Source organism: Spodoptera frugiperda, chromosome 9 (assembly GCF_023101765.2).
Source record: "Spodoptera frugiperda isolate SF20-4 chromosome 9, AGI-APGP_CSIRO_Sfru_2.0, whole genome shotgun sequence".
Taxonomy (NCBI): Eukaryota; Metazoa; Arthropoda; class Insecta; order Lepidoptera; family Noctuidae; genus Spodoptera; species Spodoptera frugiperda.
Window position 1 is genome coordinate 2,340,602 of NC_064220.1, and position 27,597 is coordinate 2,368,198.

The 27,597-nt window shown below is 36.1% G+C and overlaps 2 protein-coding genes and 1 non-coding gene across 5 annotated transcripts; 1 reads left to right on the plus strand and 2 right to left on the minus strand.

Annotated features, from left to right (window-relative positions):
• Nucleotides 1–1,432: 1,432 nt before the first annotated feature.
• Nucleotides 1,433–7,753, minus strand: LOC118271009 (uncharacterized). The gene is made up of 5 exons (XM_050695766.1): nt 7,691–7,753; nt 6,025–6,127; nt 5,396–5,569; nt 4,509–4,750; nt 1,433–1,550 (listed from the first exon to the last, which is right to left on the minus strand). The coding sequence occupies exons 2-5, from the start codon at nt 6,121–6,123 to the stop codon at nt 1,517–1,519; spliced, it is 549 nt and encodes a 182-aa protein (XP_050551723.1). The 5' UTR covers nt 6,124–6,127; nt 7,691–7,753; the 3' UTR covers nt 1,433–1,516.
• Trnav-aac (transfer RNA valine (anticodon AAC)) lies at nt 2,016–2,088 on the plus strand. Its single transcript has one exon. It is a non-coding gene; the product is annotated as a tRNA-Val (tRNA).
• Nucleotides 7,754–17,756: 10,003 nt separating the features above from the next.
• On the minus strand, nt 17,757–26,405 carry LOC118271400 (uncharacterized). 3 transcript variants are annotated; one of them, XM_035587489.2, is made up of 4 exons: nt 26,068–26,338; nt 25,615–25,709; nt 19,287–19,521; nt 17,757–18,088 (listed from the first exon to the last, which is right to left on the minus strand). In XM_035587489.2, exons 2-4 carry the CDS (start codon nt 25,619–25,621, stop codon nt 17,923–17,925), a joined length of 408 nt encoding a protein of 135 aa, XP_035443382.1. In that variant the 5' UTR covers nt 25,622–25,709; nt 26,068–26,338; the 3' UTR covers nt 17,757–17,922. The 3 variants fall into 3 exon arrangements, with proteins under 3 accessions (XP_035443382.1, XP_050551725.1, XP_035443381.1); XM_050695768.1 differs by lacking the exon at nt 26,068–26,338 and having other exon boundaries at nt 25,615–25,762; XM_035587488.2 differs by lacking the exons at nt 17,757–18,088; nt 19,287–19,521 and adding an exon at nt 24,695–25,241 and having other exon boundaries at nt 26,068–26,405.
• Nucleotides 26,406–27,597: the final 1,192 nt, after the last annotated feature.

Here is a 27,597-nt window from a genome sequence, read left to right on the forward strand (position 1 = left end):
AAATTTATTAGTTGTCATCTAGTTAACAGGGGTTATAAGTTTTAAAACCATATCTATTAAGTTAAAGTTCGCTGTAATGTGGTTTCTTCTAGATAAGTGTCAAAGTCTAAAAAAGTCTACACTTTTGCATTAATAATTTCGTTTCCTTTACTTCCATCATATTCGTAACCAATTTTCAGAGTTAATTTTATATGCGACGACTTACATTTTAGATGCTATGAAATGTACCTACATTTTTATTGCCAAGCTACGTGATACACAATTGTAAATCATGTCTGCTGCTAATGGAAACAGACTGAATAATATATTTTCATATACGTACGTGTAATTTGTTCAATTGTCATGTCAGAGTATATTTTAAGATTTATTAAGAAGAAAAAATATGTTTTATTGTCGAAAGATCAGAGCTGCGGACTACCTAGCGCGTTTACTGGGGCTCGGTATCGAAAAGCAGGAGTAAGAACGGGGTGGTCTTTATAAGTTTTTAACTGACATGGTCACTAACACTATTATTACAACTTATTTTACTATTAGAGTTTATCCCTGATCATGGCGGTTGCAACATTACCGAAATATGGAAATCATCGAAACAAATAAACATGGTAAATATCCCGTCATAAGTTCTAATAAAAGGGGTGGTTTTTAGACAGTAAGAGCCTGGTATTCTCTCTCGCCTCGACCAAGGCGGGAGAATTCATTGGATGATTTTCCCTGGTCAAAAACATCTTTCTGAAGTAAATATTTTACGCGAACAAAGTAGTGGGTAGAAACGGGTATATTATATGTAAATCTATGGCTATGGGAGTGCAAAATAGTAATATAACCAGTTATACCTAGATCTCTATCTACCTTCATAGATACAACTGAAACGCTCAAGATTTGAAGGCATGGGAAAGTTCTTTATACAGTCCATAATAAAGAGATTTATATGGAGTCGTAAACTATACCTTATAAAGACATTTTTAGTGTCGTAAATGGCTTGTTTTCCCTGTTTTTTGGGGACTAAGGGGGATATTAAAGGAAATTGGGAATTATTTTATCGTTCGTTGCCTACTACTTACTTCTTTGTATGGCTTATGTTGAGAATGTGGTTCAAGATTAAAAAAACTGGTGAAAAATACGATTAGATAATGATTTAAGCATTTAAAAAACCATTTCCCCACATTAGGATTTTTTTCTGTGTCGTTTGTGCATTCACAAACATACAAGTTATGTGAATTAGTAAACCCAGACCCGAAACAACAATTTGTGGAGTTGCTCTGTGCGGGAACCGAACCCGCTACACGTTGCACGGCATTGCCTCTGCCTACCGCCATGGGAGACAGGTTATGTATGTACATATGTATGTTTCACCAGTTATAATATAAGTTTCATGCAAAAGGGGGTGAAAGGAAAAATAATAGAAATATGTTGTAAGCATAAACATTTAATTGCACTTATCAAGAATTTATAAAAATATAAAATTGAATAAGTCTACTTAATAATTGATACTTATAATGTTTACTTAGCTGTTTTCTTAGTATGGGGTCGCTCTTATCTCTTGTGGTAAACTGAAACAAATGAACGTTTATTGAAATAACTGTTTTTCTTTCAAAATATAAGGATTTTTTCTTTTTATTTTTTGTGAAAAGAAGTATATGGGTGCATTTCTACTAGAAATGTGCTATGCTACGTTGCTGTGGATGCGTTGGGCTTTCACAAATCATTATTAATTGGTACACATAGCATAGCACTTGCGGAGACAGATTCAGCTAAGCATTTTTTTCTATATTGAAAGATGCTTGCTATGGGTGCGTGCTATAGATGAGTGCTATGGACGGCTTCCCTGCTATCAATACATCGCATACTCGAGCTGCGCATCTTCCTCGCACAGCTTCATGGCTTAGTATCAGTGGAAATGGTCATATAGCTTCACAGCTTAGCTGTTACGTCTTTGTAGCATAGCGACATAGCACATCTCTGGCGGAAAAGCATTCTTAAGAACCGGTTGCTTGATTTGCTGTAGTTATTCATCAGTTTCCGTGGTGTAGCGGTTATCACATCTGCCTAACACGCAGAAGGTCCCCGGTTCGATTCCGGGCGGAAACATAGTTTTGTTCCACTTATTATTTTACTTTCTGCTATACGTATTTGTAGCTTTACTTATAAGTTAAACTAACCACCGTACTAAAAGTTATTTTATGGTTACTTAACCCAGTCCCCAACCCAGCAATAGTTTTCGGAACAAAATCGTTAATAGTGTATATCAATGAACAAATATCTTTGAGTTCGGTAGTTTATGTACATAAGTATCTACCATAATATATACCTTCAGTTAAATCTAGAAACACTAACCACATAAATCTTAAACATCACCTTTAGCTAAAGGTAGCTTAAGCATGAGAATATTCCTAAATCAATCTGCATATTAATTAAAGATTCGGAAAGTCTCTAATAAAATTTTCCTCAACGCTTGAACTTGTAGAAGACTTGTTTAATCCAATTTCGGAAGTCCAATCTCTGCTGTAGACAGTAAAACTCGAGAATCATACAAAATTTTCAACGCAAATGCGAATGTAATTGCCAATGTGATACGGGAAGTTCTAACTTTTGAATAGATTTGTGCGCATACGAGCAATGAGTAATGATTAGGATTTGTGTGGATCACGCATATGTTTTATTGGTGTTTTATAACTAATTTATTCTGCTGTCTTAGTGCTGGATGATTGCTGTTCATAATTATGATTGCAGCAGATATGTGCTATGTAGCTATCCTGCGAAAATGTAAAAGCTAAGCTGTGAAGATGTAAAAGCTAAGCTGTGGAACTATGTGACCGTTTTCACCTATACTAAGCCATGTAGTTAGTTGTGTGAATAAGATGTGCTATGAAGATACACCGCCGCAAAGTAACTGTGCGACGAAGATGTGCAGCTCGAGTATGCAATAAATAGTATATTTTTCACATAGTCTACTAATTATGAAAATAAATGTAATATTGGTACTGCAGTAATTTAGTACATGAATGAAAGACTTATACGTTCCAAAGAATCGTTGCCAATAGAAAAAAACCTAGAAAAAAAACGAGTTTATTCACTGACGGTTTTTAGATTTACCGAATCCGATACAAATTGGAGGAAAAACGATGGAAAAAACTCGGGGAAAATCTATGCGAATCGGATACGCTGTAAAACGCAGTATGTTTTTTTTCCAAAGTCGATTTTATTCCAGTCCTTAGAATTGATGGTAACATGAGCAAGTTCCGTGTTTTTATCGGATGAAGATCATATTTTTGTGATCTTTTATTTATACACTTTGGAACGAGTACCTAGCTTCACAGACATACTGACGGACAATTCAATTTGAAGTTTCAAAAGTGCCTAATTAAGGATTAATTGAATTAAATGCTTTTTGCCTTTGACTTTGATAATAGACTTGTTATCCGCTCACGGCTTCACATGCGTGGTTAAAGAAGAAAATAGACTAATTTATGATTCCTTTCCAGCCAACTTCTTATTTTCAGATAGACAAAAATCTAAATATTTGTAATCCAAAGTAATCAACGGACAGCCCAAACCACTGGACGGATTGGGTTGAAATTTGGCATGCAGGTAAGCTAAGAAAGGATTTCCCTCAATTCTACCCCCATGACAATAAAATAGTTGATGAAACTTAGGGGAAGAGACTAATTAACAAACCCAAATTCTGCCAGGATTATTCCACGCGGAAGAAGTCGCGGGCAAAAGCTAGTCGTACCATAAAATCGCTTCATCCTGACGTGAAGGACACAGAGCAACCAAACAAACAGACTTTACGATATTTATACCTAAATATTTTAATAATTTTGAAAACTAAATTATTTCATTGAAATGGTCAAGCTATGTGAAAGTTTCCAGACTTTGTTTTAAATAAGTCAATATTAACAAAGTTAATTAATTAGTTCCATTGTTTGATCGAACTTGCGTGGGCGTCCACATATTGACAGACAGTTAACTTTAACTAGTATTAATTTTGAGCGAATTATCATTAATTTAAACTCATTAAATGAAACTAATGATAATTAGTTCAATTGCTGAATTGATGAACTGAACCTCTACCATGAGTTTGAAAAAATAAGTGTTTGTCGATATTCGATAGCGACGACGTAAATTTTTATTATTATTATGTTATCGGATTACACACGACGCTGCGATTGTCGCGCTGCTACTAACGCGTCGTGTGTCGCGGAATGCTGCTCATGAATATGAGCCTCTAGCATGGCTTGAAACTAGTCGAGTTCCTCGTCAAACAGTTACGTTAGTAAGCCGATAAGATAAAATAATGAATTTAGCCTGTCTCACGAAAGTTACAATAACACGTAATTTTTTTGTATGTCAAATTTTACAATGCCTCTACCGGTCACATGTGGAACTAAAATGTACTGACTACTAGTAGGGTAATAAAAACATTTATATTTAAAGTACACACTACACAACGAGATTAAAATAGACAGAAAAATTAAATAAAAAAAAATATCCTTTTAGCCACTTACTTCGGTTGTATGAGATGGAAAGGCATTTTCCTGACAGCTTCCTCAGCTATGTCCAAGGGGAAAGCGAATTCAATCATGTTCTCATTGAGACAGTCATTATAGGTCGAAGCCAGCTGACATCTGTCCGACATGCCGTCGATACTGTCCAGGCACAGTCGGGAGACGGTGTTGAGCTTGCGAACCACGCGGGAGCTCTTGCCATTGACCAGGCTTGCGAGGTGGACTAGTAGGTCTCTGTTCACCTGTGGTAGATTTTTTTTTATGGTATAAGCCAGTAAATGAGCAGGATTACCTGATGGTAAGCAATCGCCGCCGCTCATGCACACCCGAAACACCAGCGGCGTTATAAGTGCGTTACCGGCCTTTTGGAGGTTGGGAAATTAAGAATTGTTGGGGAATCAGGGTTGGGAAGATTGGGAAGGCGGACGGGGGTAATTGGGCCTCGTAACCTCACTCACATAATGAAACACAACGCAAGCGTTGTTTCACGTCGGTTTTCTGTGAGGCCGTGGTATCACTACGGCACATTCGTGCCGAAGCATGGCTAATGGCATGGCAAAGGTAGGTATAGGTTTTAGGTGAAGGGTCTTCATGATAAATGTCTATGGCGAGTGTTGTTTATAAATTACTCAATAATCGCACTCATATCTCTAATGAAAGAACTTGATATTTTATTTCGAGATCTCGCCTGGAGTTTTGGAGTCTCTATATTGTTGTAATTATTGCTTTGGCACCGTAAAAGTATCTGACTACAAGGGAACTGGTGACAAGACATACTTAAGATTGTTTTTTTTTTTGAGGGGGGAAAATCATTCAATGACTTTTCCCGCCTTGGGTGAAACGAGAGGGAGTGTTGACTAGCCTATATACAGTTAAACCAGGCTTACCTTCCCATGATTGATGACGTCACTCTGTTCCAACATGCAGGCAGCAAAGCACTGCCCAGACCTGGCGACTGGTGAGGAGTTGGTGAAGTATGCTCTCACATCCTTAGGAGTTGCTCGGACTTTTATGACGCAGGACTGTGCCATGCGGACCAGAGCATCCAGGTGACCTTGAACCTAAACAAAAGTATTATCAATAACAGTAGATTTAGGCTTTAAGTATAGGTACATGATTTTCAACGTATGGTTCTATGAGATTCAGCAGCGTCCATTTCTTTTGACTTTTAGGGAAAATTGTAAATTGAACCTTATACGACGTAATTTTTAAGATTTATTTTGGTTAAGCAAAGGATGATATCTTAAGAAAGAAGAAGAAGAAAGTAATATAGTAACAATGATTTTATTACTTCGTCAATCTTTAATGCTTAAGTTTATAATCGAAGTATTTGCACTTTTAGTGTATAGCCTTTTTTCTGGAAAAGGGGGCAAAAGAGCAGACGGGTCACATGACGGTAAGCGAGCAGCACCGCCCATGGACACCCGCAACACCAGGTCTCAGATGCATTGCCGGCCTTTTATAAAGAAGTACGCTCTTAAGAGAATTTAAAAAGAGATAATATTAAACAGCTTACTTTGGGATCAGTAAAATCAACTAACGTGCCGGACGACCGTTCTATTCTTAGCCCCATGGCCAATGGCAAGAGACAGCTCATGACGTTTATTACCAGCATTGTTCTGGAAAATAAGAAAATCACATTAAATATTGCAAGATTTCTGTTATTTCAAAAATTATCGCCACGTTGTTGATTTACAAAATCATGTTCCTTCGATATTTTCTGTGCTGTAGAGCAGATAGTCATTATCCTTCCCCCTAAGGAGTATGGTCCTTTACTAAAGATCAGATAGTAGTGCTCTCTGATAAACCTTTCAAACTGACTAACTGCTGTTCGGCCTCACTCCCCGTGCGAGCGGCGCATTAGATTCCGCGCACGCTTCAAAAAGCCATCAGGTCACCACAGATGGGTATCACACACCAGTAGGGCTGATGCCTGATCCGGAGGTGCGGACTACCTAGCTGGTTTACCGGGGCTCCGGCTCGAAAAGCTAGTCATTTTTTTTTTTTGAGGGTGGAAAATCATCCAATGACTTTTCTCGCCTTGGGCGAGGCGAGAGGAGTGTCAGACTCTTACTGACTAAAAACCACCCCGTTCCTTCTCCTGCTTTTCGAGCCGGAGCCCCGGTAAACCCGCTAGGTAGTCCGCAGCTCCGGATCAGGTATCAGCCCTATTGGGCCCCATCTGTGGTGGTCTGATGGCTCTTTGAGGCGCGCGCAGAACGCTACGCGCCCCACGCACGGGTAAAAAATGATTATTATCCTCACACAAAAACTAAAATATGACTTACATGACTAACCATAACGTGTGTGTGCTGTTCCGTTTCGAACCGTGATATTCTCTCATTTTGTTCGTAAAATTTTTACTATACCAAGATAAATTTAATTTTGAGTTGTTGTCAACGTTGTCTTAGTACATTTTTAAAAACGACATTTTCTTGTTTCATCTCAGTTTTAATTATAAAATTAACCTCTGGTGATTCTAGACTAAAATTCCTTTGCGTTTTGTAAACGAGATTCCCTCTATTCGTGTTAAAAGCTTTTACAGAGTATTAAGTCCTCCGTCCTCTTAATACAATTTTCACTATATTTCACAATATTTTGTTGCCTGTTTTATGATATTTCTTTATATTCTTTTGTTACAATCTAGAAACCTTTTAATCTGTAATGCTTTCTGCTTATGATTTTTGTTGTATCTTATATTTGTAGAATCTCTATGGGAATCTACTCTTTGGCACGAGCAAATGGCTTCATTAGAGGACTGACCGACAGACAGACATTTTTAATATTGTTATACATATTTACTTTGACGTTCAAAGTGCCTTCCTGGTCAATTTGAAATAAATAATTGTGACTTTTACCTTGACTTTGACAGGTATTGAGTTATCCAGGATACATTTTATCTAATTTTTTTTTGGTGGAAACGGACTCAGCTAAGTTATTTTTTTTATATGAAAAGATGCGTGCTATAGATGCTTTCCCTACTATCAATACATTGCATACTCGAGCTGCGCTTCCTCGCACAGCTATAGCTTAGTATCAGTGGAAACGGTCACATACATAGTTACACAGCTTAGCTATTACATCTTTGTAGTACATCTACATACCACATCTCTGGTGGAAAAGCCATCTTAATAAGGCACTTTAGAATAAAAACAAAATAATATTATGTAAATTACACTTACCTAGTTTTCAGTTCCGTGGTAGAAAACGGAATGAAGTATGAATGAACGGGCCAGCTGGGTTTATAAAACGTTTGAGAAAAAGATGATAGTGCGGAACAATCCTCATTGTTGCGAAACACATCGATTGTGTTCGTTTTGTGATAACTAGTCACCAGGTGGCGACACTGCCAACTTAAAAGTGCAGTTGGTGGCGCTAGTTTTCACATTAAGTTTGGGTTTTTTTATTTATTTAAATTACCTACGTTTTTTAAATTTAATTTTTTTTTAATATATTTGGAAAATAAAATCAAATCAATGTAATATGCACATCATTTTCCACAAATTACTAGAATTATATTATATTTTTTCTATTGAATTTTCACTAGTTAAGTTAAGTTAAGCCGTTTTACGTTTTTGGCTTCTAAAACGTATATAACTACTGTCACACAGGTGTGGGTTATTATTACATTGGAAATAAAACTATACAACTATCAACTCTCAACTATACAACACGAGAATACTTTCCAAATTAAACTATTAATTCGTTCTGGAGATTAAGACGATCAAACAAACAAATACTGCAGCTTTGTATATTAAGAAGTGTAGATAGTAATTAGTTCCAATTTCATCCACCTGCATTTGTAAATTGGTAATGCCATACCATAATGTAACAGTAATTTGATCACGGAATACAGAAGTTTTTTCTATTCCATGAATTTGATGGCATTAATGTTATTGTATATTTTTTTTAGGTTTTTACCTATGTATGTACTACTTTCGTGAGTGTGTAATAATTTTACACAACCATTATATTTACTTTGCATAAGGCCTTAAACGTTTATTATTTTTTTTTTATAAAAATAAGTAATAATCATTTAGGGGCCATAGATAGGAAGGCAAATGAAGATAATGATAAAGAGAACTTATTTGCAAATGAGCAGACGAATCGTCAGACGGTAAGTAATCGGGACCTCTACAGTCTTAAATTATACATGCTGCATATGGATAGTGCGGATGCTGCAGCTGTGTCGCGTCGTGCGTTCGTAATTTTAATTATAAATAGTCGTCGATTAAGTAAATTTACTCGATTAAGTATATTTATTTTGCAAATAGGTTAAAATGTAACTCTTTTACACGTCAATCTCTTAAATAACTAGATGAGGCCGGCATTTCCTATCGGACTACTCTGAGAAGAAATGCCGAAACAAACTCAGAGGTCATTGTCTCTTTTAAAGTCCAGACAAAATCAATTAAAGATGTCGGAGAACCGTGCAAGTTGATTCTGTAGTGGTCTTTTGAGGAAAGAACCAGAACAGTTTGGGCGGACCTGTTCAGATGGCAGCACGCGTGTGTAAGTTTATAAGTTTATAATTTAACTAACAAACGTAACATAAGTGATTACTCGTATTTCTCTTTGCACTCATCTACTCGACCAACTTGATTTCAATAAACGAACATCTTTACCAGCGAATCTAAGCAAAGTGTACCTAACCGTACAGGGTGGCCTATGGGCACTCGAAATACTAGAGCCTTGGGTCACTGGTAACCTCATTTACTCATCAAAACACAAAGCGAACGATCTGAGCACTCCGGCAGAATCAAAAGTTCGAACCATGTTGACTCTTTTTAAGTGTAGGAGAGCCATGTTCCGGCACGAATGGCTCAGCTCGACTTTTTCGACAAAAAACTGACGTGAAACAACGCTTGCGTTGTGTTTTGTTGTATGAATGAGGTTACTGGAGGTATTTACCCCCTGTCTATTTTCCTAATCCCGATTCCACAACAACCTTAAATTCCTAACTCCCAAAAGGCTGGTAATGCACTTGTAACACCTCTAGTGTTTCGGATGTCCATGGGCGGTGGCGATTGGATACCATGAGGTGATACATCTGCTCGTTTATTGGCTTATACTATATAAAAAGAGTAAAATAAAGTTAAAAATAATATAAAATAGTATGAACCTTAAATCCATTGGTGTTAAGTCTCCTTTCATTCTGTCTTCCTTTTCATTCAGAGAGGACGTGCTCAGCAAAGCAAGTATTCCTGAATACAGGAATAAATCCCAACTTTACACGAACTTTCAGTCAGCTGAAGTTTCTAGCTTCACTAAATCAATCACGAAACTCAATTGATATTCATTTACATTTTAAAATACATTGAAGATTGTTTTAAAGTTTATATTAAAATTCTTTAAGGTATAGTTATAAAGTAGCATCAATGAAGCAAGTACAAAGAGGAGATGCCATAATGTGATTGGGCATTGTCACGTGAAAAAACAAATGGGCCCTGTCCAATGATATTATAAGTGAAAAGGTGTATGTTATAAGCGCTCAGAAAAGGGCACATTATAATATGGACAATTAGTAACTTGTTGGTAGTATAGGACTGCATATTGGAAAATAGAAATGGGTGTGGTTTGTAATGTCCCACGCTCCCCGTAAAGTGTCACGCATTATGTTAAAGGGAAGTTCAGTTATGACATCTCCTCTTTGTATTTGCTTCATGTTTGCACCTATACAGGGTGTAAGCGGAACGCCACAAATTGTTTATGTTTTTATAATTTTAATCGTTTTTGTGTTTGTATTATTCATGCTACTTATATTAAATTCAGCATTAGATTACAACCTGTTTGCGACGTTTGAGAGCGTTCCGCTTACAACCTATATAAATCTTGTTAGGGCACAGTAAATAATATACTTTTTTCAAATTCATTATCATTAACAAATGCGTGACGGGCGGGCAGGCTGGAGATCGCTGTTTTAAAGGTTCAGATTTATCAAAGAGAGCGGGCGCCCGATCTCTTATAATCCTTCATTTGTCGGTAATCTTCACACAACGAAACACAACGCAAGCGTTGACAGCGTGATGAAAACCGACTAAACTGTAATTTATTTCATCCCTCACTACAGTAACTTTTTATAAAAACTTATGACAATTCAGAGTCTATGCAATGTAATAACACAGGTTTATGAAATTGAAAAACATTTGGCCAAGGAGACAGTCTAACATAATTTGTACTTCGCAGAATTCTTATCATCTCGAAATTATCTTTACGACCTTTGTTGAACGAACAAGATGTGTACTTTCCAAGATTACTCCCAATTGTTTTCTTTGTAAATAAAGTGAAAAAATATTTTTTTTTCTTAAAACGTTGAAGATTGTGAGTCAATATACATAAGTAATTTAATAACGCTGAAGAGTTTTTTGTTAGTTTATTTTGAGTAGACTCAATATTAGTTCAATGTAGTTTTGAAATAAAAATATTTTTGTAGCAATTTCGTATTATAATTCTTCGATAGCTGTAGATTTTTGAGTGTGTATGAAAGGCGGATCTATATAGATGATGAATCATCATGGAAAAGTACAACTTGACGTGCGTGCGACGACGCCGGGCAAGAGGTGTCGGGTTCGATTCCCAGGTAGGGCGAAGTATTACTGAACTTTTATTGGGTTTTCGAAAAAAATCTCAGAAGTAGTACGGAGTCTGGAATTATGCCCAGTATAAAACAATAGGCTTAATACATGCGACTTATAACAAACGGTAAAGATTTAGTGTATATTGCGGCATTACGTGCCGTAATGTGCAAATATCAATTGTTTTCGGAACAAAATCGTTACTAAGGAATAGTTTAAGTAATCATTAAATGTCTTTGAGTACATTAGTAAGGGATGACGAGACCTCAGCCATAGTCTAGTTAGGGGAAGACGCCGTCGTGTCGCCGTCGCTCGCAATAATCACAGTGCAATTTCATCCTATTAAAAACTTTGACATCCAACTGAGAAGTCAGTCCGTAGTCTCCGTACTGAGGCTCTGTAGCCATTCGTTCTGAACTCCGTTTAATTTAACTTATTCCGTCTTTAAAGTCATTTAATTTAAATTATTATAACTTGTTCAAGTAATTTGTCTAGGAAATATGGAGGCGAATTAAATGCCAGTTTTGCATAATGATGGACATTCAAAAAATGTCATATCTGTTATTGTAGCTAACGGGTTACCGGGAACTCTGGCTCGAAGCAAAACATAGACATGGGGTGGTTTTTAATCAGTAAAAGACCGACACTCCCTCTCGGCACCCAACGCGGAGAAGTCATTGTTGCCTCAAAAAAAAGCTTATTGAATAATGTAGTCTTAATTAATGGAGATCTTTATGACACGTGGCACTCGTTAGACGTCAAAATTATGGGGCCAAGCTAGGGAGATACCTGATCCGGATTGCGGAATATCTAGCGGATTTAACTCCGGCTCAAAGGGCAAGTAAACGGGGTTTATTGAAGTCAGTAGAGTCTGACACTCCCTCTCGCTTCGCCCAAGCACATTGGATGATTTTCCCTCCTTAAAAAAAGACGTCACAACTACAATAAGTGACGTCTTTTCTGAACTGACGTCTATTTGAAGTCAAACGTTGTATAGATAAAAGTATATTGTGTCTAATTACTAGCTTTAGTAATTGTGACGACCATTTGCTGGAAGTTTAGTATCGCACCTTATGCCAGTAACTATTCTGTCTTACAATACTCTAGACCTATTATCGAGTTATTAGCACTTTTGCACGTCTAGCCGCAACGATAATCCTATTATAACAATTGTTATGTCTTCTAGGCAACCTAAATGAGTCTTTTTTACGGCGAAAATTTTCCCTAATGACTTGGGGAAGTGTCAGATACTTACTAACTAAAAACCACCACCTCGTTCCTAATCTTCAAGCTGGAGCTATGGATCGGACATCAGCCCCACTGGGTCCCATCTGTGGTGGTCTGATGGCTCTTTGAGGCGCAACTAATAGCCCTACATTTTAATCTGATTAATTTTTCGACCAAATTATCCTTCACAAAAACCACAGTCAAAACGACGTTATACATTTCTCCATCCCATTTCAAAATGGCTCAAAGAGACTTAGCGAAAACATTAACCGCTAACAGCAGAGCGTTTTTGTTAAAAAAAATATATAACAATAAAACATTTCGCGCAGTTTCATTTTGTAGAAACGTAAGGAAATCCTTGAATAATGAAAAAATAAACCTCAAAAACTTTCTGACTGACTCTAACATCGTAATTTGTTCTCGGAAGCGTTAATTCCCCAGTTTACCTGGACTCCTGTACCTGTGCCATTACTTACGATTCGCGTTTACTCTTAAACAGTGAAGGGGAAATGCCAAGGTCAAGCTACGCTGGTCGTGTTTTGTAATGGGAGTTTATTAGATTTCCTACGGAGATATGACGTGAACAAATTTTTATTAAAGACTGGATTTATTACGGTTATTCCTTCTATTTGTTGGTTTAATATAACGAGACGTCAAAAGTGTTATTCGTCACCCCAGTTGTATTGTAAGCTTAATGATTATGACAGGTTATGGATTAAAAATCCTTTTGTGAACAGTAATCTAAGTAAAAATACTTTACCCAGAACTGCGGTTCGACTTGCTAATGTTTACTGCTAAATAAAACTGCATATATCTATTTTCCATATAACATATTATATCAAGTGTGAGAGAGCTATGCTTTGGTACGAATGGGCCGACTCGGCCGTAGTGATACCACGGCCTTATAGAAAAACGACGTAAAACAACGCTTGCTTTGTGTTTCGTCGTATGAGTGAGGCTTCGGGAGGCCCATTTACCCCCCTTCCTAATCCCCGATGACCCAACAACCCTTCAATTCCTAACCCCTAAAAGGCCGGCAACATACTTGTAACGCCTATGATATTTCGGGTGTCCATGGGCGGCGGCGATCGCTTACCATCAGGTGATCCGTCAGTTCGTTTACCGGCTTATAACTTAAAAAAAGCAACACGTATTACGGGCAACAGGTAACACGTCTTAGATGCTATAGTAGGAAATATAAGACATTTTCGAAGAATATTATACTTGACCAATTGACCATGGGTCCAAACTGAGACCTTTTACTCTGTAGTCACATTTGAGAACTCCTTTACGACGCAACAGTAATAAATAAAACTAGAAAGCATTACAGAAGAAGAAATCTAATATTGCATTTTCTACTCTCGTCTCTCGTCGGGAGCTAGGAAATAGAAAAAGCCAATTCACCTTTAATCAGTCTTATAAAAACTAAATAAGCAGTGTACGATGAAAAAGTAATTGAATTGAAGTAGCGCTCCTACAAATTGCTTTCAGACTCTGTTTGACAGACTGCCTTATTGATTCAGTGGTGAGGTGATGGGAACTAGTTTTTTCTTAGGTGGAGCAAAATATTGTACTAGACTTTTTTGCCAAGTTGGTTATTTAAAGTAGATATTAATGTTGCTAAAAGTACTGTTGAAGTTTTTGGAAGCGTGTATTAAATCGGTCAGGAAAATATAATTTTGTAAAAAAAACATCGTCGTATCGTACCGTCAAGCCTTTTATCCCAAAAGGTAGGCAGAGCACATTACGGCACATAATACCACTGTACAATGTACACCAGGCACCGTGCTACTATTGAAAAAAAAATCGATAAACTGAGCAACACTTTTTCCGACCTAGGAATCGAACCAGGGACCTCTTGCCCGGCAGTCGCATTTGCGAACACTCGACCAACGGTTCATTAAAAAATTTTCACCATTCCCAGTAACATTAGCGACTCACCTCACCTCTTAAAATACAGAAGATTTTTCCTTAAAGATATTGCAATATTCTACTTACCCCTCTGGAGAATAAAAGGTAAGATATTTTTTAACATTATGTTGATAAAAATAGCATTGACCTTGAGCAATAATAAATGTCACAATATAATTATTTCCTTTCATAATACCTTTGAAATATTTACCTAACGTCCATTAAACATTAGTTATTGTTCAAAAAACCAAATTACAGTACCATAACTCATATGATTAGAGTTTATACAAAGCGAATTAGATGACAATCTGAACAGATAGCAATCTCCATTACAAAACGCTACCAAAACAACATAACCTCCGCCATTTTGTTCCAATAACACTGGCCGGCCGTACATGTCAATCGATTTAAATATCGAACAGCATACAGATTATAAAAACTTAATTCTCATAAAACAAAATGTTGTCGAAAAAGGTTTTAATAGTTGTTGTTTATTTGACAGTTTTGTTGACGTTTGTGGTTTGTCAAGATGAGACTACCATGCCGGCTACCACCAGGGCTGAGGAGGAGGAAGAAGAAGAACCGAAGAAAGGCTGTTCCATTTGGTGCTGGATACAGAAGATAGCTATGTTTGTCGTCTCCCAACTTCTGAGTGGTAACTAAACTTGATTGATTAAACTTTTTGAAATAATTTCGTTTTTTGTTTTAATTTCGTCTGTATAAAGTTAAGCGTCCATAGGCCCGCATCGTATTCAAGTATTTAAGTATTTATTGCATCCATAATGTACATAGGTGTTAGAAAATACAGTATTTAGTTACAATTATGGACCCTGTCGGGCATAGCAAAATAAAATTCGTAGGAGAGAGGAAGCATCGTACGCATATCGCATGACGTCATCAGTATGCTTCGCATGTATGCATTGCTGACGATGCGGTCCGTACGATGCGGGTCAGTGGACGCAGTTGTATGAGTTTCTATACAAGACAAACTAAAATCCGCGATGCGTGCGATACGTACGATGCGGGCCAGTAGACGCTTACCTTAATATGATTTACTTGTTTAGATATCAACTGTTCGTGAGATAAATTAATATTATCTGTTAGTTAAAATAATTAAATTTATGATACTTAATTGGCTCTTAATTTAGTTTCGAAAAGATTTATTACTTAATCCAGACTGTTATTAAAACTAGATAGAGTTAAAATTTGTTCTGCGGATATAAAAAGCTATGAAAAAATCTGGCCACGAAAAAAAAAATACACTCGCAGCGTAACGTTCAATCTATGTCACAATTGAAGTGTGTACGGTGTGATGCAGTTTAAAAACTATTTGCAAAAAGTAAGTCAAAACCCAGATAGCTCCGAAAAATAACGTTTGTATTTATTTGTCTTTGATAAAATAGACAATTTAGAAAACACTTTCTTCTCTTAAATATATATAAAAGAATTAATGCTGGCAGTTTCTATTTTCCATAATACATTGGCTAAACAAGAAAAAAGTTCAACGTTTGTTAAAGGTAAAAGCATTGTAATTTAAAAAACGTTCTAGAATGCCTTCAAAGGATTCTCAATTTGAATTTCAAATGACTTTCCAGATTTTGATCAACTTATTTTCTAGAAGCATTCAAATTAAGTGTTCTATGTATGGACGTTCTTTTTTTGAAAGATAAAGAGATTATGTTTTGATGTAATCAATTTTCATTTATTTTGTAATAACAAGACAGAATAAAACTTTTGTTATCTTTTTATGGGATCAACGAGATGAAAATGTTAGCGATTTAAATGAATAGTGGCTAAATCTGTTCACTGAATTATTTTATACAATATTTTTCACGCATTGCGGTGAAAAAAGGAATGAAAAGAAAAATATGATTGAAGTAAGCTAAAAAATTAGGCGATGCGGTGTAATTAAAAGTTGTCTATTTTTTACAAACAGTACATATTTTGTCTATAAATAGTTGAAATCAATTAGATACCTTCATGTTACTATCTATTGATCCAATAATAACCAAATAATACTCTTGTTTCATTTACAATTACATAAATGGCTGGAATGTATTCTTAATTAAGGAACATGGATAATTTTGTTTGAAAGTAAAATAAACAATGATAGGTAATATGAAATGAAAATGCTTTGTAATTCCTATTGTTTTATTGTGAAATAATAAAATAGGTTATACAAACACAAATATGTTATTACTTTTTTGAAAAGTAATCTAGATTATATGTTGAAAAGTATTCTGGCCCAAAAAAAGACGATGTTAATGAATAAGGACATATAAAATTATTATTTTTTCTGCGTTTGTAATCTCAGAGAGATTAATTGTAGTTTAATTATTATGTTATCGGCTTTCTCACGTAACAGCAGTCGAGTAACGTAGAGTGACAGCGCAACAATCGCCGCGTCGTGTGTCGCGGAATGCTGCTCATGATTATGAGCCTCTAGCATGCCTTGAAACTAGTCGAGTACCTCGTCAAATAGTTACGTAAGTAAACCGATAATATAATAATTAATTTAGTATGTCTCACGAAAGTTATAATAAAATTGTAGGTTGTAGTCATTTCTGATGTTCTTATAAACACCTATAAAATCGGAATTACATCGCCACCAAGTTCAATATTCGGGTTTTCTCCAAAAAACAGAAAAATAGCTAAGGAATTTCAGATTTTCAGATATTCATGGGACATGGTTAGCACACAATAGTCGTTTATCGTCATTACATTTCGTTTGGAGGCAAATTAAGCATTAACACGAGAGCGGAGTATCCGTGGAGACCCAAGGCGCTCCATTTAATTCCCTCCATATGAATTAGTTGCAGATTGGGACTGCTCTTTTGACGTCCCAATGTGAAACCGCTCGAGTAGAAATTCCATTTCAATTGACATGACATATTCTCCTTCAACAGTTTTCCAACTTATTATTTGTTTGCTCAACGAATTTGCCAATCCACGAGGAAAAATCAAAGAGAAATAAAACACCAACTGACAGGTTCGTAGCATACAAAATATGTTTTTATTAGAAGAACAAAAGTACTAAGAATTCGGTTTTAATATTTATCAACGAAACTTTGGATCAAGTGAATTAGGTCTGTGGTTAATTAAACGCAGTTTTTGCTGGGTAACATCAAAGAGAAGGCGCCAAGGACCAACAATCTAATTAATTAATGGACACAAAATCTTGGGTGAAAATAGTAAATGGGTCGTGTTTTTTTATAAAATAATGGTGTATCATGAAGTTGGTCACATAAGGGTGTTACCACACCTATCGGTCGATAGTCCATCGATGCTATCGATTGACATTATTCGATTGGTGTGGTAACCAATCGATCGATTGCCGGTCGATGGTATCGGTCGACGTATATTGATTATATTTCAGCCGAAAACTATCGATCGACATCGATAAATCAATCCATTCCACCATTAATAGATAGTATCGGCTATCGATCGGTTGGTGTAGTAGAAACTATCGATCGTCGTCGACTAATCCATTCTACCATCGATCGATCGATGGTAAGAAGAATTCTGTATTTAAATGATAAATGAAGAATTCTGTATAAATGAAGAAGTATTCTGTATAAATATGTGCAGTTATTGAAGACCAACAATTTATTTAATTAATGGGCACAAAATCTTGGCTGAAAATAGTAAATGGGTCGTGTTTTTTTTTATAAAATAATGGTGTATCCTGAAGTTACTGGTGGTCACATAAGTAGTATTCTGTATAAGTGCGTGCAGTCGTTGAAGACCTTGGCTTTCTTGCAGACGTCTTGTTTATGTTGAGTTGCTTCTGCGTTCTCCATGCAAGAGCCTCCGTTGTCCATGACTGAGGTGTTTTGATCTAGCTGGTGAGCGATTAGGACTCGTTTTCTGTAACAAAGAAGAGTACTTTATATTCTTCTAAGTAGTAATTGAAACGACTCTCTTTCTGCTTTTGAAGGAGTCTGATGAAATACAATTCTCCCTTTATGCAATTTTTGTTATTAGTATCATTTACTGCTAATTTCAATAATTAATCTTAATCCAAAATCGTTGGTTCGATCTTAATTTTTGACAGAAACTTTAAAGAAGAATGTCAGAAATAGATCTTAATCTAAAGATATTGAATTGAGATTATTGAAATCAGTTAATCCGTTAATCAAAACACTGATACGTCATTTATTAATAGTTAACTAAAACTTTTAGAAATGCCTAAATAATGAATCCAACACGAAACCTTATTCATGCTAAGACAATGAAGTCACACTTGCAACAAAACTTCTTTAACATTCAAACCTTTTGCTCCTTTCTCCATAAAAAATGTCTACAAATCCTCATGATCCCGTTTGAGCGGCGACATTCTGGACGGAGCACTTCTTTTATCATTTATCTAGATTCCGTGTCGAACGTGTTATGTGGACGTGTATCTGACGGGCGACGGGGGACGGGACCGATTTATTACATGGAAGTGTTGAAACGAGGTATCATGTTTGAGATTCCTTTTGAATCAAGTCTGAATATTAACATTGGGCTAGGCCTTTTGATTTTTGTAAGTGCAATATATTTAGTTTTTTGCCACGCGAGGATCTCGTGTCGATTCATTTGACAGGATATTTGGTTTTGGTTCAGAAGGTAAGCGAGCAGGCGATTCACTTGTATGATCAGCGCCATCTATGAACTGGACCCCAGTAACACTCTCTTCTTGAAGGTTAGAGATACTTACTTTTCGTCCCTTCATTAATGGAACTTATTAAAACTACAAATATTATCTGAGGATTCATTCAAATACTCCATATGGGACACCAGCAATAAAGCTAGCTGAATATGTATTTACTACTAAGAGCGAGGCCCCGTTTGTCTGTTGGGCTGCGTTGCATAGTCGCATAGTTGCGTACGTCGACGCAGCTGCGTCTCAGATACGTGATGACTGACTAAGTTTCCATTGCCGCGGCGTATCTCTCTCCTTCCCACTTCGTCTTTTATCCGTCAATCCATTGAAATGTTCCGCACGACTGGAAAATGAACTAAGAAGACGCAACGTAGCGCAAACGACAAATGGGGCCTCGCTTTAAAACAATAAAAATCTTACCTATAAACCTCCAGATTGATCACACCAGTGGCACTGATGATGCCAAACTTTTTGAGGACGCAGAAGATGATGCAGGGTTCATCTGACTCCTGGATCTCAATGCGCCTGTTCTTAGGGTACATTTCTGAAAGGCACTGCTGCGCAACTATGTCACTTAGCTTGTCGTGGGCATACATCACTGACATGCGAGCGTGAGCGAAGCCGGAGAGCGTTATAAATGTAAAAATCAGGATTTCTGTAACAAATAAAAAGAACTTTCTTAAGAAACGAAACCGCCTTCAACTTTCTTTACCTCCCATCTCAATCTTTTCAATCGCCGATTCCCCAACAACCCTTAAATTTCTAAACCCCAAAAGGTGATCCGCAGGTTAGTTTACCAGGTTTTATAATAAAAAAAAATTGTGACATACTTTTTAAAAAACTAGTCGTCCTTCTAACGAAAACTAGCCTTCCCAATTCCGTCTTTGAATAATAATTCTCGAATAATCTAACCCTCGTCCCTATATTAGTTCCAAACTAACATGGAACTTCTAAGAAAAAGTTACATGAGAAAGCCACACAGCCAGGCAGATGTCAGTGGAGTAATCAGCAAAAACTTTCATCAGAAATACTTCGAGCGAAGAGCATATCTATGTAAGAAATAATTCCAAGGAGGCCTGTCCTACATAGGGTCTGAACTAAATTTCAAGGAAAATACGGGTACGTTATCGAAATGCCTAGATTTCTCATTTTCAAAGACGTCATGTCCTTAATGTTCATGACAGACGAGGATTTATTCTTTTGTAGCAAATGATTGTACGAAGACGGTTATGGATGAGGATTTTCGCGCCAATAGGGGCGCTGGTGTCGTTTTAGGCTGAAGAGCGATTACTATTGTAGACATCTGAATGAGTGAAATTAAAGTTATCTTATGTAAGTACGTACTTTGTTATGAATCGCCGACCCATTATTACATAAAAAAAAAATATTAGTCAGTTTTATTTTTCAGCTTTTTCTATTACTAAGTAATTTAATATGATAATAAATACTATTTTTCTTCTCCATTAGAGTAATATGGAGTACATTTACGGTTCCAGATATGATATTACGTATGTAAAATTAATTATGGGCAACCACAAACCATAAGTGCCTTTCCTAATAGACACGCGACGAGAGGTTGCGCATTCGGACACTCTATAATATCTCTGAGTGATGTTGAATTTTGAGCTGTATGTGTAAGTTATTAGGGTTTTATTTACATTACTGCGAGACATCGTAGAAAAAAAATATGCTACAAAAATTGTGTGTAGTATTAGTTATCTTCAGGTTTATGTGAATATTATAGTATAAGCGCTGGCAACGTTTTTGAGAGAGCATTTCAAGAAGGCCAGTTTTTAGATATATTATGCCTCTCAGTCTCTCAGACATCATACGGGCTATCTGGCACCTGGTAGTCGTTGCGTTCATCAGTGCGCATCGCATTTGTACAGGTAAAATTTCAATTTTTCAAACCATTTCAAGAAGTTATTTTTTATTATTATTATTTTTATTGAACTTATAGTAACATGAATTTCTTATTGCCAGGCATTTTTCATGTTGTTTAAGGTCTGCCAGGCGCCAATTTTGAATTAAAAAAAAAAATTTTTTCAAATCATTTTAGTATGGCTGAAATTTTAGTATGATGTTATTTAAGTAAGAAAAGACCCAAAATTAATTTGCCAAGCAGTTATTCGGTTGTTAACCTTCAGCCAGACCGATCTAAAACTGAAAAATGATGTAGTATCATTTCGCTTGGTCTAGAAATATTTGTCGAACGAATTACAGAGAAAGGGATTAAACAACCGGCCAAGTGCGAGTCGGACTCGCCCATGAAGGGTTCCGTAGCAGCAAGTAGACGACTAAAGAAAAAAGTTATAAAATAACTTGGTTTTACATTGTGCTTTTATGAACGACAAAGTTATATTTGTGGTTTTGGAAAATGTTTTATTTCTTAAAAACTAATAATGGTATCTCGTTCAAACCAATTTTAGTTGAAACATTTTATTGAAATGTATAGCATATATTTTTTTTAATTTCCTCACTCTCTTATTCTTCTAGCATGGCTAGAAACTAGTCGAGTTCCTCGTCAAACAGTTACGTGAGTAAGCCGATAACATAATAATTAACCTTAATTTTCATGTAACCATTCAATTTTATGTTTATTTTTATACTTGAGATATCTTAATTTTGTACAAAAATAAATTAGTATTTTGATACCGTATTAATTTACGAATTAATTTGATAGTTTTTAGGGTTTCGTAGCCAAATGGCAAAAAACGGAACCCTTATAGATTCGTCATGTCTGTCTGTCCGTCTGTCTGTCCGTCCGTCCTTTTTTTTTTTTTTTTTTTTTTTTTTTAAACGTTGCTCCACACTAGGATTTTCTCCTGTGTCGTGGGTGTGTTTACAAACATACAAGTTCACATACACATGACACCCAGACCCGAAACAACAATTTGTGGATCACATAAAGAGTTGATCCGTGCGGGAATCGAACCCGCTACCCGTTGCGCGGCAGCCAGTTGCCCAGCCACCGCACCAACCGTGCAGTCAAATACGTATGTCACAGCCATTTATTTCCCAAACTGTTGGGCCTACAAAGTTGAAACTTTGTAGGTTGATGTGTTTCGGTAACCGCTATTCGAATTTTGAATAAAAATTAATAAATTTAAAAATTTAAGGGGGCCACTCCATACATGGAACCGATTTAAAAAAAAATATTTTCAGCTAACATATCCGTGATGGGTGTCTATGGATAGGTCTTTAAAAAATACATTAAGGTTCCTAAAGCCATTTTTCGTCAAAATCAATCGTTTGAAAGTTAGACGCTTCCAAAGTGGAAAAATGAGTGTACCCCCCTCTAACTTTTAAAATAAGAGAGTGAGGAAATTAAAAAAAATATATGCTATACATTTCAATAAAATGTTTCAACTAAAATTGGTTTGAACGAGATACCATTATTAGTTTTTAAGAAATAAAACATTTTCCAAAACCACAAATATAACTTTGTCGTTCATAAAAGCACAATGTAAAACCAAGTTATTTTATAACTTTTTTCTTTAGTCGTCTACTTGCTGCTACGGAACCCTTCATGGGCGAGTCCGACTCGCACTTGGCCGGTTGTTTAATCCCTTTCTCTGTAATTCGTTCGACAAATATTTCTAGACCAAGCGAAATGATACTACATCATTTTTCAGTTTTAGATCGGTCTGGCTGAAGGTTAACAACCGAATAACTGCTTGGCAAATTAATTTTGGGTCTTTTCTTACTTAAATAACATCATACTAAAATTTCAGCCATACTAAAATGATTTGAAAAAAATTTTTTTTTTAATTCAAAATTGGCGCCTGGCAGACCTTAAACAACATGAAAAATGCCTGGCAATAAGAAATTCATGTTACTATAAGTTCAATAAAAATAATAATAATAAAAAATAACTTCTTGAAATGGTTTGAAAAATTGAAATTTTACCTGTACAAATGCGATGCGCACTGATGAACGCAACGACTACCAGGTGCCAGATAGCCCGTATGATGTCTGGGAGACTGAGAGGCATAATATATCTAAAAACTGGCCTTCTTGAAATGCTTGTTTTTTCGACGTTGCTAGCTCTCGTACCATTATAGCATTTATTATTTTGAGTTTAACCTAGTTTGCACTTTATGTTTTTTTGCGTAAAGTTCATTATGCGTTGTTATTACTGCGTCACAAATTATAATTGCTCATAGTTTTGAGTTTGAGTTTGGTTACTTAACCCAGTCCTTAGCAATTGTTTTCTGAACAAAATCTTTACTAAGGAATAGTTTAAGTAATCATTAAACATTTCTGAGTGCGACAGTAAATACTTTTGGAATTTTATTCAGTACAAATCCCTTAGTCTGCTTCTGACTTAAACTAAGTAAATTTTTACGTCCTAATGGCTTCATCTTAATTCTTGTGGACTGTATAATATTCCAAAATAAAAGAAAAAACGAATTCATCTGCATTTTTATTTCAAAGAAGTAAGGTTGAATTTTCTAGTTAGTCTTTCACAGGCTTTGTGACCATAGCCGGGGCTATAAAACGGTTCAAATGAATGATTCTGAATGGCTCTAGTTCTGGCTTTGTCCCAAGTTTATACGAACTTCATAGTTTGTTTGTCCTTGACCGTCCTTGACACTTAGAATTTAGTTTTGCCCCCCATTCTAAGTTGCCGTCAATCACTGCTGGAGTGTTAGTTCTCATGAGACTTAAGGACTGTATAAACTAAGTTTGTCTTGAAGATGTAAAATATTTTGCCTTAAGTTTGCCTCTCACTTGTTTGTTCTTTGTAGATTTAGTGGAAGAGAAGCTAGGGCTGTCCAAAACGGTGGTAGAGTGATAATATTGCCTAATTCAGGGATACAGATGGTGTGGAATATTGAGATTATCAGCAGAAAATATCAAACTGTAGATATCAATGAGTATAATACCATATTAGCGCTTTTTTGTATAAGGCGGTAAACGACCCGATGCATCAGTAGAAGCTAAGCAATCGGTGACGTCCATAAACGCTCGCAACACCAAAGGAGTCACAACTGCGTTGCCGGTACATGTAATGCAATGCACGTCTTGTTATGAAACCAATAATATTTAGTAAACTACTCAAGCCACCACGATTGTATGTAACTAATGCAACTCTTATGTATATAAGAAACGTACGATAGGACCATAACCGTAAGTGTAATTTTCTTTAAAACAGTAAGTTAATTTAATTCCTTTGTATAGTTAAATGTTTGATTTAATGTCGAGTGTGATGTGTATTATGATCATCAGCAGCTTGTTTACGTTCCTTGCAGGACATATACTTCTTCAATAGCACTGAGCTCGATGCTCAACTCTTCATATCCAATTACTATCACCTACTAATAAATGTTTTCAATTTAAAACCTTAATAGCATTTGCTCATTTATGACTCAAGACCCAATATCAGTCCTATTGTTCAACAGTTACTTTATCATGTCCAATCATCACAGTGAACTAAATTTTCTCAAAAATAATGATGCTTTCTTTTTATCTAACAATCTCTTGAAATATTCCTTCAAAACAAAAGCATTAACTTTTCAAACGACCTAAAAAAGTAAATAAACATGAACATTTGACTCAGTTCATTTTGTACATAAAATAAGAAGCCAAAACCCTAAAAATACTAAACAAAAATCTGGCCAGATGTGTACGGTCTAATGAAACCTTCATAGGCTTTGATATGCAGAGAGAGTACTTCTAAATTATTCAGGAATGTTGTAATCAAAGGCCTCCAATGAGAATGGCTCGCCAAGACGTGGAGAAAGAAATATGCTTTAATTTACATCAAACTTTATATGAAAATGCAAAACAGATTCGAGAGGACACCCCAGTAATAAAAGCAGCGGTAGATGTTATCGGTTTTATTAATAAGCTTGTAAATAAAAAATTGTAAAAATATGTTTCTACAGTATTCTACAGGCTATTTCCATTCGTCGGGGTCTTTGTAGGACACTGCGTACAGTTGCGTGCAGTCGTTAAAGACCTTCGCTTTCTTACACACATCGTGGTCGAGATTCATTCCGTTGATGTTCTGAGCACAGGTCTCTCCGACATCCGATATCAAGATCCTCGGATCGTACCTGTGTATAGCCTGCACTCTCCTGTAGTAATTCTTTATGTTTATGTAACCATCGTTCGTCATTATACCGAATTTTTTGAGCACACAATGTATTATACAGGGTATATCATTCCTATCGATACGCAGAGGATACTTATACAAGTTCCGTGGGTACATTTCTGTTAAGCAATCATCTGTTACTTTATCACTTTTCTTGTCACGCGCGTACAGGATCGAGACCGGAGGTTCCGAGTCCAAGCTTTGCGAGAAAAACTTTGTTTTGAAGCTGTTCACTACAACAGCGAGCGATAGGAAAGTCGTGAAGATGAGTATTTCTGAAAGTATTTCAACAAACAGTTACGTACAACAACGCTAGCGTTACAAACTGGGGAACAGCGTTGTTGTGATCTGGACGTGGAAAAGTTCCAACGATTTCAGCGGTCCACTGGATACAAATGAGAATGTAATATGATTTCACTCAAACGAAGTTCTCGAGAAAGTTCTGCTAGACGCGAACGTTACACAAATGAAATTTCTGCAGCCATTAAAAGAATTTCTTATTCTATTTCAAAGGAATTAATCTAAAGTTTAAATCGTTTGTTGGTCTGCAGATATCTCTGTTTCTGACCTCTCATAACGTTCTATTGTTACGAAAGATCGAGACTCCTTCGGAGCATCTTTGGTATCGGTAAAATAAAATTCACTTACTTTCCATTGCAGTAGATTTGTAGAAAATATCACGGTTACGTCACGCCGTGTAGCAGAGGCACATCATTACACAAGTCCAACAAAATTACTGAAAGCTGAAACAGAAGAAATCGGATATTTTCCTTTCCTTACGCCAGAAAATGTATTGTTTCAAATAATCAAGTTCAATGTTTTATATACTAGCCGAATTACTGCAAAACAATCGACCATTGTTCGTGATAAGAGCAGCAAATACGTCGACGTAATGTAAAAAATGACCAAAGTTGCCAGGTGTGGAGCACGTAGAGATGTATTTTTTTATATTTCGTTAAGTACCGAATAAAATTGTGAACGCCAAAGCTTTCAATGGAATTGGTGTTATGAGGGCACGCTTTATATTTAAGGCTTCACAATTGGCAACACTCTTCAGAATTGGATTTATTTATGGCAAACAATACATTTTTATTTCCTTACAAATTCGTGTGAAGCCTGTTCATTGGATTATGTTGTTCAATATTGTTTTACTTGAATGCTTCCTGGAAATTTTCTTTTTTATATTGCTATTTGTTTTGTCTTGGGTCACTGAGAGGACTTTAAATGAAACGGAGGGTTCTCTTTACTGGTCTATTACTGCTGGTTAATGATGGAGAGCCTTCGGGAACAATTAAAAATGTAAGCTAACGGGCCCCGGCAGAATTCAATTAGATTTTTCCTGTTCGCCAGTTTCGTTTGAGTAGAAATGTTCTTTGTTCGATGCCGGGCTGTGGTTTTATAGTATCGTAGTGAAATGGCAATTTCCCTCATTAGTTTTTATGGAGTGATACCTAATTGGATTGTTCTCTTAATTAATGCCGCTATTAAAATTCCAGAACGTGATTGATTATGCATGAAAATCAAGGTTATGCAAGTCTTTATTGGTGTTTTATTGCAACCAATCTTTGTAGAAAGGACATCGGGCGTTTTTTACCCGATTTTTTAAAAGTCGCGAACATAAACCAAAACATTTTTAAATGATAGTGTTTGCAATCATATTTAATATTGTGTAGTTATTTTGATTCACAATAATGGGAAAATGGAAATAATTAGTAAAATGAAAATGATATTTTAAGTTGACTATTTTTCCTAATTACTAAACGACCGCTCAGTAAGTTAAAATATCACTCCGTGGTATTTTTATAAACCCAATCAGACTAAATCCGTCAAGTTGATGTGCATATTTCGTTCTCACTCTCGCCCATAGTCTTAAAACTGGTATTATGTTGCGCTCGCGCAGGTAGCTAGCTTATCTTACTACATCGCAGTCCTTCGTCATCATCATCGCAGTCCTTCGCCAAAAGTTAAGAGAAAAATATGTTGTTTTAATTATTTTTGATTCCCTTTTTCCTCTTCAATTATTGCCCAAAAACATTTATAAATATTTTTTAAATGTCCAATTTCTCCTTATTGCCACGACCCACAGATATGGGAACTATACCATTGTGAACTAGATTTAATTGCCTATCCACCGTACCTAATTTTATTTTTGTTCGCCGTAGGTAAGTGTCCCATACAAAAATGCCCGATGTTCTTTGTAGAAGTAGTTTATTCAAGTTATGCAACTAGTAATCTTTAATTTCTATTAGTTAATTTTTGATTTGTGATAAAGTCTTCGCATAATTAACCTGAATTGCATGTTGATTGCTTACACGGGAGGCGAGAAGGAGTGTAAAACTTTTACTGATTAAAAACCACCCCGTGCCTGCTACTGTTTTTTGAGCCGGAGCTACGATAAACCCGTTAAGTAGTCCGCAGTTCCAGATTAAAATCAGGTAAACTCGAGCTGCGCATCTTCCTCGCACAGCTACCTAGCTTGATATCAGTGGAAACGGTCAGATAATTTCATAGCTATCTATTACATCGTTGTAGCATAGCACGTCTATGGTGGAAAAAGCACCCTATTATCTATTTTTGTACATCTACCAGTACCGGTCATCTAAGAACATTCCATATAACATAGGTACATTG

Excerpts from the sequence above, each read along its gene's own strand:
- LOC118271009 (XM_050695766.1), bottom strand. The coding sequence starts at position 6,123 with ATGCTGGTAATAAACGTCATGAGCTGTCTCTTGCCATTGGCCATGGGG. Across the intron at positions 5,570-6,024 it reads TTGATTTTACTGATCCCAAA|GTTCAAGGTCACCTGGATGC; the intron begins GTAAGCTGTTTA and ends ACTTTTGTTTAG. Across the intron at positions 1,551-4,508 it reads TTCCATCTCATACAACCGAA|TTTACCACAAGAGATAAGAG; the intron begins GTAAGTGGCTAA and ends CATTTGTTTCAG.